General features: G+C 37.3%; 1 protein-coding gene across 6 annotated transcripts in view; it reads left to right on the top strand.

Moving 5' to 3' along the window:
- Window positions 1-12815, top strand: part of RAPGEF6 (Rap guanine nucleotide exchange factor 6) — a 215647-nt gene that overhangs the window by 190885 nt on the left and 11947 nt on the right. For all 6 annotated transcript variants that reach the window (XM_078005143.1, XM_001101427.5, XM_002804506.4 and 3 more), the window contains 3 exons: window positions 1094-1314; window positions 5067-5255; window positions 8374-8508. In XM_078005143.1, the coding sequence (XP_077861269.1) occupies window positions 1094-1314; window positions 5067-5255; window positions 8374-8508 (545 nt within the window). The remainder of the gene's footprint in view (window positions 1-1093; window positions 1315-5066; window positions 5256-8373; window positions 8509-12815) is intronic.

Raw genomic sequence — 12815 nt, 5'->3', positions numbered from 1 at the left:
GAAAGAAAAAAATGCCATAACACTTTTTCAACTATATTTCACTTAATTTACAATGAAAGCATTAGGATTTTAGTGTTTATTTTAAAGTAGATAGATGAGCACTATGGTCTTTGTATTTAGAATATTTTTATATAAAAATGAAGCTTAATTTAGAATCTGTAGATAACCATATTATTTTGGAATGGCGAAATAAAATACCATCTAAATAAAAATTATATAAGAATTTTGTGTTTGTTAGACTTGTTAGAAAGGACAATCATCGTTGCAGTTGCTGTTTTCCATTGGTTCTAGGTGCAGTCATTGTAGGATGTTTGCCAAAAAGAGTAGAGTCGGGTGAAGCTGTAGCTTGTTTGAATTGTGGTTATTTCCACCCAGCTTGCAATTCTGTCACATTCACAGGCGTTAAAAAAGTGATGTCCCAGATCCTCAGTTCTAGAACCCAAATATTGCCTAACCATTCCATATGTGAGTAGAAGCATTGAGTTTTTCCTGCATTCTGATTTCTGACTATATTGAATTGCGTATAAATGCTGTAAATTTTCAGCTAATATGTTATTGGTAGTTCTCTTTGAGTTTTGGCCAAAATAATGGTTACTGGTAAAATTGGTTAACATGCTCAGAGTGGGCCTGCTATAATGGTAGCGGCAATAGCATGTCGAAAGCAGAACAACAAGCAAAACTACTTTAGAACCCTCATTGCTAAAGAACCCTGGTTCAGAGATATGGCTGAGGATGGACTTGTCCTGGTCCAGACTCTTGCCATATCTTCAATGCATGGGTGGCCTCCAGGACCAGAGGAATGATTTTTCTTGTTACTGTTGTGCCATGGGTTGCATAGGCACAAACACAGGCCTGTTGGAACAGGCCACTCACGGGGCCATTGTTATCCTATTCTTTTGAATTCTGTACTTTGCCAAATCCTGTTCTTAATTCAGAACATCACCATATGTGCCAAATTACTTTACATTAATGCTCTTCATCTTTTAACTCATTTACATCAGCATGCAATAGCATTAACAGAACAAAATCTTTTAATCTTCAATCTATACTTAGTTCTCTACAGCCCCTTATTGTGATTTTCATCTTCTTACAGGTCACTGAGTCAAGGAAGCACAAATTCAAACATGCTGGATGTTCAGGGAGGTGCTCACAAAAAAAGGGCACGCCGCAGCTCTCTACTTAATGCCAAGAAGCTGTATGAGGATGCCCAAATGGCAAGGAAGGTGAAGCAGTATCTTTCCAGTCTGGATGTAGAGACAGATGAGGAGAAGTTCCAGATGATGTCATTACAGTGGGAGCCTGCATATGGTACTTGTGAGTATGAGTTTTCATTTATGTGACACTAAAGAATACAACAAAATAAAAACTTACTACTCTAGAATTATGCCTAAGTCCCAAGAAAATTAACTTTCACTCACAAAAGATTACTGGCATACCTTAAGCATCATGTGATCCAGTTAACCACGTACTGAATCCCATCCATTCCTGATGCCTACACCGTCCAAAAAATAGAGAAACAAGTAGATCTTTAAGAAGCTTTTAAGTCTTTTAAAAACTGGATCATTATAGAGGAGCCTTTCTGTTGGAGAACATTTTTACATTCATCCCTAAAGAGTAAACATAAGGGGAATTTTTACCCCTTTTTATTTCATGGATAATATGTACCAACTAGAAAATATAAGACATTTGATTAAAACACCAGTGATAATAGGTACCTTACAGGTGCCAGTAGTAAGGTAAAACAAAAAGAATCAGACACATTCTGATATTAGGTAGTCTCCAGAAAATATGATGAAAAAGATCATGTTCTCAATACAAATTTTTTTAATTAAATACAACCAAGAGAATGCATATATCTTTGGATCAAGGAAATTATGAGTTCTAAGAGCAGAAATCAAAGATAATGAAATATATACTGTTATAACAAAATAATTGTAATTCTTAAGTTGTAGATTAAGGCCAGGCATGGTGTGTCACACCTGGAAACCTAGGCAGGAGGATCACTTGAGGCCAGCTTTTGCAACTCAGAGAGACCCCATCTCTACAAAAAAAAAAAAATTAAAATTAGCCGAGTGGTAGTGCTAGCAACTTGGGGAGGCTGAGGCAGGCAGGTCACTTGAGCCCAAGAGTTTGAGGCTGGAGTGAGTTAGGACTGTGCCACTGCTCTCCAGCCTGGGCAACAAAGTGAGACTCAGTCTCTAAAAAATAAATAAATATAAACACACACACACACAGAATGGGTTAAATTTGCCCATAAAAATTGCAATAGAATTTTATTTGAAAATTCCTAATTGACAAGGGGTAGTAATCATCATGGATTGACCCTAAGATTGATAAATGATATGGTATTTGCATAGTAATTTTTAAAAGTATGTCAAAAGAAATAATCAAAAACAGGAAGTGGAAGTAGAACCAAATACTGATTTTTAAAATTTCAGTTTTGACAATTTTTAAATAAGGGTAAGGAGCCTTTTAATAAGTGCTATAATCAAAACAATATCATGAATGCTTCTACATATAAGAAAAGATTTGGAGTATGATGGGAAGAATACCTACGAAAGGATACAGGCAGAATTTGAGTTTCATTTATTACCATTTGAGTAAGATTTTCTTCATCTTTGGTCCCTGTTTTCTCGAATGTAAAACTTTAGCAAGGGTTGGGAATACATTTTGTTTCTGTGATTCTTTCTACATCAAAGTTACTGAATTTGGAAAAAGAAATTTTGAAAAGCTAACAGTTACTGAGAGCATTCTACATTCTGGCTGCTACATATTAAATAGTACATGTTAAAGGTAAAAGCTGAAAGAGTATATAGAACCTTTAACATTTATTCATGTTTTAAAGTTCAAAGCCACATACATATTGATTAAAGCCTTCTGACCCTGCTTTGAGTCATCATCAAAGTTATTTTTTCCCAGGTAATTTGATACAGACTTAATCATCTTGTGGTTATGAAACACAGTTTATATACACTGTCATACCTTCCTCTTCTTACACTCACCCCAGACTTGTGTCTGTCTGTTCTCGTAACACTAAATGATGTCCCATGCTACATATTTTATATCTATTTGAAATGAGAAAATCTTTAGGCCTTTCTTTCTTAAACTGGATTTGAACATTTAGTTCAATGCATGTTCCTTTACTTTGGTTTGAGCATATTTATAATGCATAATTGATTTTTAAATGTTTAAATAGTCACTCTCCCAAGCCCAAACAATAGTGGATTTCTGAGCATTATAGAATTTGGTTCTTCCTAATTAATTAGAATATATGTGGTTTTTGTCATTCATCTGTGAACTCTTTTTATTTTTAAAGTAGGCTCAGGTTTTTTTCTTTGTACTGTAGCAGTTATTAAAATAAGATGTCATTGATTAGTATTGACCAATCAATGAGAGAAGGATGAAAGTATTTCATGGTTCTAAACAAAGATGATAACCTCTTGGATTCAATTAGTTGGTGAGCCACTGCATATTTTCTCCTAGGGTCCATGCATTTTGACTTTCTAAGATATTCTGTGATTCGTATCACCCCACATACTGTCTAGCTGTCTTAATAAAAGCATAATAGCTATTATAGCTGTGTTGAGACAGTTTAGATATCTGTTTTTGCTTTTATCTTGATGTTTAAAACAAATACTTCATGAAGTACTGAGGCTGCACCTGCATGGAATATATCCACCCTGGATAACCTAAGGATTAAAAGTACTCCCTGATGGAAGAATGTCTTCCCCTTGGACTGTCAGTATTGGTTTTATGTGAAGGAGGCAGCTTTTATAAGTCAGGGTTCTCAGTTTTTTATTCTCACATTCATTTTCAAGAAACCTATGGATTTATAAAAACACTATCTCTGGTTTTCTTCTGTTAGAGCTGTTGAGATAAGTTCACTTATTTATTCAACAAATACCTATTAAGCATCTGTTTTCAGTCAGTAACTGGCACATAAGGATGTAGTAACAAACAAAATGCATAGTCTTTACTCTCTAGTAGGTTAAAGCCTAATGAAAGGATAAAGCCTGATGAGAGTATAGGACTGATGAGAGAAAAGGTAAGCGAGTCAAGTCAAGGGGGCAGGCTGATGGCAAATCATGCAGGGTCATGTAGGCCTTGTTTTAGGGATTCGGGTCTTTATTCTAAAAGCAGGGGCAAGTTAAGGTTTGTGCAGAAGGAGAAGGAAAATGATATGATCAAATACTCATTTTGGAAGAGTTACTCTTCTATGAAGAATGCCTTGAAGGCATGCTAGAATTGATACAGTGAGAAAAATATTTCAGTAGTAAAGAGAGAATGTTAACTTGACCCTCAGCAGAGTGATGATGGAGCTAATTAACATGGATTCAAGAATTATTTAGGGCTGGGTGAGATAGCTCACATCTGTAATCCCAACACTTTGAGGAGGCTGAGGCATGTGGATCACCTGAGGTCAGGAGTTCGAGACCAGCCTGGGCAACGTGGTAAAACCCCGTCTCTACTAAAAATACAAAAATAGGCCAGGTGCAATGGCTCACACCTGTAATCCCAGCACTTTGGGAGGCTGAGGCAGGAGAATCACTTGAACCCTTGAACGCAGGAGGCAGAGGTTACAGTCCCGGGACCATTGCACTCCAGCCTTGGCAACAAAAGCGAAACTCCATCTTAAAAAAAAAAGAAAAAAAAAAAAAGCCAGGTTTTGTGGCAGGTGCCTGTGATCCCAGTTACTCGGGAGGCTGAAGCAGGAGACTCCATTGAACCTGGGAGGTGGAGGTTGCAGTAAGCCAAGATTGCACCATTGCACTTCAGCCCTGGCGACAGAAACTTCATCTCAAAAAATTTTTTAAAAAAGAATTATTTAGGAGATAAAATTAACAACTTATTCTACAAAAATTTTAGAGATAACATTTTTTATCTGACTCACCAAGCAATGGAGATAACATTTTATAGTACTTAACTGAAATTCCTGCTAAGAAAATTAATCTATTTTATTTTTTGTACTAAAAATAGATGGTTTTAAAGTAACCATTTATTATTGCCAGTGGTGATAACCTTGCCTAAAAACATTCAGTTACTTATTTCTTACTCTCTCCTATTAGTGACCAAGAATTTAAATGAGAAAAGATCAGCCAAATCATCTGAAATGTCCCCAGTGCCTATGAGGTCAGCTGGCCAAACAACTAAAGCCCACTTGCATCAACCCCACAGAGTAAGCCAGGTGCTTCAGGTGCCAGCTGTTAATTTGCACCCCATCCGGAAGAAGGGACAAACAAAAGACCCTGCATTGAGTGAGTATTCACCATTAATATTACATCCATTTAACTGAAATTTCCAGGGGAGTTAGAATGAAAAATAATTACAGATGTTCAGGAGATAAGCTGTTGTATGTTGTGTAATATAATCATCATTTCATGAATCAAAAAGTGTTTCATTTTGACTGTAGATGTTTGCTGACAGCATACATGTTTTAAATGCCAACATTGGATTTCCTATAATACTGAAATCTGTTGATCAATAGAAAATTTACAGCAAAGCATTTTGGGTACAAGGGGCTTACTGCATTCAAAGGTGTATTTAATGTAATATCTAATACAGACACAGTCTACAAAAACTGTGGAAATGAAGTTGCTTATTCCAAAAATGACTATACGTTGTTTTTTGTCTTTAGTGACCCCTTTTGAAAACCTAGTTAGGAAACAAGAGAATGTAACTTTTATAAAGTATAGACCACACTTTTTTTTTTCTGTTAGGCCTTGTAGTCATTATTCATATTATTTTTATTTGTTGTTTTAACAGTATCATTATTTTAGCCTTTTAGGTGAGAAGCTAGATTAGATTTGGTTCCTAGCATGATTACTTAGACCATGAATTATATGTAGTATATGTTTAGTAGAACTTTGTTCATTTAATCTGTTGTTGTTTGAGATACAAAGTTGAATAAGAAATTCCCCCTCCTTTGCCAGATTTTCAGTCTGGTGATGTAGACACTCACACAGATAACTTCAGTGTAATGTGTCTTCTTGTTATGCCAGGGGTATATGCAGAACATATAAAAGAACAAAGCAAAACAGAGGTAACTTAGAGGTAAGATAGGGCTTCAGAAGAAGGCTTTTTGGAAATAACGTCTAAGCAGCCTGAAAGGCTGGTGACAAAGAAGATGATTAGGCAAAAGTTCCAGAGAAGTTGCTTCAGGCCAAGGAAACAGCTTGGTATGTGCAAGAAACTACAAGCACTTTGCTGACTCTGAGTGGAAATTGCATGCAGTGTTGACAGACAATAATAATTAAAGCTAACACTTGGAGAGCACTTACTGAGTGCCAGGCATGGTTCAAATTGTGCTTTATTAATTTTATATGTCAGTCTTCATAGTAATGCCACAAGATAAGTGGTATTTTACCCTCATTCTGCAAAGGAAGCGTAGAGGCTAAAGGAAGGCTGACTGGCTTTAAATCTTTGCCTTTAACCACTGTACTAAACAGCTTCCAAGATGCAGAGAATGAAGACAGGTATGCTGAAATTACAATGTGCCATGCCAAAGGAAAGTTATCAGTGAGAAGCCATTGAAGAGATTTGAACAAGGGAAGATTATGGTTCAAATTATGTTTGAGAAGGACTGTAGTAAGAATCACAGCAGGACTGGAGATAAAGAGCTCAGATGGAAAGCTGGTCTAACAGTTAAGTGAAAGTTGCCCGGGGCCTGGACTAGTTTGGTGGCTATGGAAATGGAGAATTGGGTGCAGAATTGGTGAAGTTGATGAATTTGTTGGTAGGAGTGAGAGAGGGACAAAGTTAGCTCTGGTTTTTTTTTACTTGAATATCACCACTTGAGAGGCAACATTACTTGTACCATGTAGCTTGCTTGCTTGCTTGCTTGCTTGCTTGCTTTTTTTTTTTTTTTTTTTTTTTTTTTGGAGACAGTCTTGCTCTGTCGCCCAGGCTGGAGTTTCTGTGGCGCGATCTTGGCTACTGAAACCTCCATTTCCCAGGTTCAAGCAATTCTTGTGCCAGCCTCCTGAGTAGCTGGGATTACAGATGCTTGCCAGCACACCTGGCTAGTTTTTGTGTTTTTAGTAGAGATGGGGTTTCACCATGCTGGCCAGGCTGGTCTCAAACTCCTGACTTCAGGTGATCCACCCACCTCAGCCTCCCAAAGTGCTCGGATTACAGGTGTGAGCCACCATGCCTGGCCCTGTATAGGTTTCTTCATTTCTTATTGTAATATGGCTGTTTATATGATAAATATGTTTATATTACATTTAATGAAGGGTAGTGTGAGTATACTATGATCTAAATTTTTTCGTTGTCCAGTGGCTGCTTGTTACTATGTCAAAATCCTCATCAAAGTTTGCTTACTTTATGTTTTGGTTTTTTGGGGGGGGGGTTTGTTTTGAGTCAGAATCTCACTCTGTCACCCAGGCTGGAGTGCAGTGGTGCGATCTCAGCTCACTGCAACCTTCGCCTCCCGGGTTCAAGCGATTCTCCTGCCTTAACCTCCTGAGTAGATGGGATCACAGGTGTGCGCCACCACGCCTGGCTAATTTTTGTATTTTTAGTAAAGATGGGGTTTCACCATGTTAGTCAGGCTAGTCTTGATCTCCTGACCTCATGATCTGCCCGCCTTGGCTTCCCAGAGTGCTGGGATTACAGGTGTGAGCCACTGTACCCGGCCACTTACTTTATGTTTTAGGAACAGTGTCTATAGCTCTTTGACATTTCTTAGAGAAGATAAATGTAAAAACATCAATATATTGAAACCATTGCTAGGTTTGAGGTACACTAAACAGGACCAGATGTTGGACAAGGGTAATGAGAACTTTAAGGAATCTTTCCACTGTGCTGCATACTATTTTTCTATACATTCATGATTCTTTCTGTTGTTTACTTCTCTCCTGTAGTGTGAATTTAGTGCTCTTGAAAAGGGCTGGACTGGCAGCCCTGCAGCCTCTTCTGTATACCCACAGCACAGATGCACCGCAGGTAGTGACAGTGCCAAAATCCCCACGCTGCCCTGCCACATGCCTCGCCCTGACTTGGAGAGGCCACCTCTAGAGGGGAGGGAAGAGTTTGAATCCATGCCTTCTTTTTGAAGATTTCAAATCACTGTGTCAATTGTGGGAGGTGGGGCACAGCACTCAGACTGTTAAATTTATTTCCCTTATACCACAAAGCACAGACAAACTAATATAATCTGGTCCATGCTGACCAGCTGAATTTGAATGGATAACCTAGAGGTGAGAATCTCTGTGTGCCATTACCCAGTCATTTAGTCCCTGTTTGTCATTTACACATTTCAATTGACTACACTAGCCATTGTGTATCATAGCTTTAGTTACATAGTGATTTAGGCAACTATGGACATTTTAATTGTGAAATGATGCTTATTTGCATCTTTGCGTTTACTTTTAGATACAAGTTTACCTCAGAAAGTTTTAGGAACAACTGAAGAAGTAAGTGGTAAGAAACATACAGAAGACACTATTTCTGTGGCATCATCTTTACATTCTAGTCCTCCTGCATCTCCTCAAGGTTCCCCTCACAAAGGTAAGACAAAACATTTCAAACTAGTTCTTGTTAAACTAAATAATACTTTATAGCACATACTTTGCTTTTCAATCTATAGCAATAATTGTAAATCATTAAGAAAAGCATAACTCCTAATGCTTTTTGAACTTTGATGTTTTGTATTGCATTATTCAAATGCTTTTTGGGTATTATGCGTCATGTAACTAGGACTCCAGTATTCAAAGTGTGATCCTAAACTTCAACAGACAGCAAGCATGGATAAGAATGAAGGCAGAAGCCATAGTTTTGGTGCAAATTCTTGGTGTCGTCATTCCAGTTTCCTATATTTGGACATTTCTATGAAGTGTTTGCAAATAAAAGTTTCTATAAGAGATTGTTTTTAGGCCAGGCACAGTGGCTTATGCTTATAATACCAGCATTTTGGGAAGCTGAGGCGGGTGGATCACTTGAGCCCAGGAGTTGGAGACCAGCCAGGGCAACATGATGAGACCCCATTTCTGCAAACAATGTAAAAATTAGGCATGGTAATGTGCCTGTAGTCCCAGCTACCTGGGAGGCTGAGGTGAGAGGATCGCTTGAGCCTAGGAGGCAGAGGTTGCAGTGAACTGTGATTGTGCCGTTGTACTCCAGCCTGGGCAACACAGCAAGACCCCATCTCAAAAAAAAGAAATTGTTTTTAACCAACTATAAGATTTAGGAAAACAAATATTTAGGTTGATGGTTTTCCTTTTTTTAGAGTATTACCTTTTTTTAAATTAGGATTTAAAATAACCTGTACTCTTGTGGATTTTTTACTTACACAGAATCTCATGAGGTGAAAAACTGAAATTCTTCTTGTTCATTTACATGTTTTCATAATTCAGACTGGAGCATTTCTTTTTGCGGCCAGCCTGGGCAGTGTGCAGCAGATGCCACTTCATGTTAGCTGCACATGTAGCATTCTAAATATAGTGTGTATTTCTTATATTGACCCTTCACATTCTGTGTGTACCCTGGAGAGAAAGGGGATTTAGTTCTGGCGTCTTCTTCACAGATGTAAAAGAAGTACATATTTAAATAATCACACCAGAGAATGGTACATGGTCAGAGGGAAGACAGACTTATTATAATAATTCTAACAGGAGAGAGAAGCTTCCAGAGCTTGCTTCAGCTTCCAGGCTCTAAGTTTATTCTCACTCTGCAGAGCTCTTCCTTATTTTTGCCACCTGTGTGGCAATTATGTACAGTAATGTCAGACCTGAGTTTGAACCATGATTCTGTCCTCCACTGTAGCTGTGTTACTACAAGTAATTTATTTATACGGTCAGGTTTTCTGTCTAAGATGGGAAAAAGACCATCTAGGCCGAAGCAGGTTAATCACCTGAGGTCAGGAGTTCAAGACTAGCCTGGCCAAGATGGTGAAACCCACCTATATTAAAAATACAAAAAAATTAGCCAGATATAGTGGCACACGCCTATAGTCCCACCTACTCAGGAGGCCGAGGCAGGAGAATTACTTGAACCCAGAAGGCGGAGATTGTAGTGAGCTGAGATCGTGCCATTGCATCCCAACTAGTTTCGTGGCTATGGAAATCAAGAGAGAACTGGATGCAGAATTGTTGCCCAACCTGGGTGACAAGAGCAAAACTCCATCTCAAAAAAGAAAAAGAAAAGAAAAAGAAAAAGACCATTTATTTCATCTATTTTGAGAGCCTCTTATATGGTTTAAATGAAATAATATTTATAAAGCCTGATGTGTGGTAAGTGTTTAGTGAATTGGAATGTCTCTTTTCTTTCTCTGCTGCCACCTCAGGACACCATAGCTCCATTACTTACTTGCTTTTTTCATCCTCACATAGCTGAGACTGGTTAGGTTTTTTTTAATTCAGATTTTACTAAAGAAAGCTTAATAAAAATGAAACAGGAGATATAAACAGTGTATATTGTAGGTGTATTTATAAAACACAGATTTTGATACCGTTATAGCTCATATATAAATTTTGTGTGGCACACAGACCTATGTCATCACTTTCCTTGTCTGTATGGTCCTATCCATTGCACCCCTTACCAGATCTTGCGGTGTAGGATAAGCTGCAGTGCCTGCAGTCAGACAGATGGTCCAAATGAACAGTGTCCATATGCTCCTAATGCTCTTTCAGGAACATCTTTACACTCCTTACCCCTTTTAGAGACTGCTCGGAGGTCCATCCCATTATAGATAATTCTAACTAGTAGGATCTGATTTGGTATTTTATGCCTAAATGTGACTTCTGGCAAGAGGTATTAGGAACAGGAATTCCTCCATTGCTCTTATTCCCAACAAAATCTACACTCAACACTCAAATAGAGAAGTCTTTTTTCCATTGTCTTTCATTGTATAGCCAACAGTTGAACACCATGTTTATAGATTTGTGAGCTTCTCTTAGTAATGTTTGGAGTTCTTAGAAGCCTGAAGAAAATCTTCTCTTCAAAACTGTTTCAGCTTGTTCTTGCATGTGTACTGTCAAAACCCCAACCAAGTATGATCCTTCTATTTGTGTAGACAGGTTTTTGCCAGTAATCTATGATTGAACAAAACTGTCATTATGCTCAGAGTAAATTATTAGGATCTGTTCCTGGTTCTTATTAAACTCTGAGATCTGTTCTTTGTTTTCTTATGATTAAGAAAATAAACCTATCTTCATGTTTTGCATGAGGATAGTTTCAACAAGTACTTTAAAAAGAAGTCGAGACCTTAAACATTATCTACCCTAGTGTTTAAGAAAAGCAGTCTCTCCACCTTGGATCTACAACAGGATCAGAAAATGAGCTTTATAAATATACCTGTTGTATGTACTATTTGTATGTCTTACTTGGTTTTTACTAAGCTTTTTAATAGGAAAATCTACTTACAATTCTAGACCTACATAGTTACTTTACAAAAATAATTCTAGTTACCTGATATTTTTGTGATATTTTTCCTTATGATTTTACCAGCTTGGCTTCCTTTCAACAGTTTTTTTGTTTTTGTTTTTGTCACCAGCTTGTGCTGATAAAGGTAATCTTTCTCCTGCATTCTGTCTTGCAATAACTGATGTGTATATGTTATAAATAAGTAGATTTTTTCCATGCATTAAAAAATATGTTGCTAGATTTCAATTTTTCAGATATTATCAAGATGTTAGAATTTTTAAATAGTGAAATATTATGTAAACAAGGCTAATTGTGATTGACCATGTCAGGGTTTTTGCATCTCTCCCTCCAGTTGGCAGTATCATATCTGATCACAGCAGCAAGATCAGTGGCCAGAGCTGCCCCGGAATAGGTGGGGCTTACTTGCAAAAGAAAATCCTTCAGATTACCAGGAGCACAGCCAAAAGAACAGACAGTACTGAGAAGGCCACTGAGGAGAATAGAGACAGGACAAGTTGTGAGAACACAACCAGAAAAAGAATGACATCCCCGTTTAGAAGACTTAGGGAAAGAATGCTTTCAAGGGAAAGACTAGTCAACAGCCAAAAAGAGGACACAGATCACAATCAAGCTACAGAAAGCTGTGAGAAAGTGAAGGATGTTGGAAGCAACATCAAAGATGAGAAAGGGAGTGCCATCTTCAATTCAAATAGCCAAGGCAACAGTAACACTTTAAACTGCTTCTATACGCGATTCAAGTCTAAAAGGAGGAAGACACTCTGATGAAGTTCCTTATTTTATTTTAGTGTTAAGTTTGTTTTCAGTTATTAATGTATACATGGCTTAAACCATTTGTCAAAGCTTAGGCAGACAACTTAGTAAAATACTATTTATAAGCACTTTAAAATGCCTCATTTGTACATATGTTATTTTACTAATGTATTGAGTTAGTAAATTTTATACTCTTGTTTTCTGTAGTTGACTTTATTTTCTACTGTTAGCTGAATCTGTGAGTGAAATATGTAGAGGAGGCTTTTTTATCCTCTACTTTTTACATATCTTTGGGGGAGAAGGGACTAGTTTAACATAGCAATTTCAGAGTCATCTGGAAAACTTGTTAAAAAATGCAATTACTGTGTCCCACCCCAGACTTCATAAACCTGAATTGCCAGAAATGAGATCTGGAATATTTATTTTAATTGGCTTGCCAGGTAGTTCTTAGTATTATTATATTTGAGAAATACTGATCAAACAGACATAAGAATGAAATTATTTTTAAAACAATGAAGCAAGACGATTATGTAGAGCAATGACTTTTTCTTTTGAGGAAGAAGGTATTTATTATTTTTAATTTACTTATTACATCCATTTTCTTGGTCCTCTTGAAATTTGACTAATCAGCTCATGGACATTGACAAATAGCAATGATCCCAAGTTCAGAGATGTTTGATAGA

Source organism: Macaca mulatta, chromosome 6 (genome assembly GCF_049350105.2).
Source record: "Macaca mulatta isolate MMU2019108-1 chromosome 6, T2T-MMU8v2.0, whole genome shotgun sequence".
Taxonomy (NCBI): domain Eukaryota; kingdom Metazoa; phylum Chordata; class Mammalia; order Primates; family Cercopithecidae; genus Macaca; species Macaca mulatta.
Note: the sequence above shows the minus strand (reverse complement) of the source record. Positions and strands in the feature narration are given on the sequence as shown.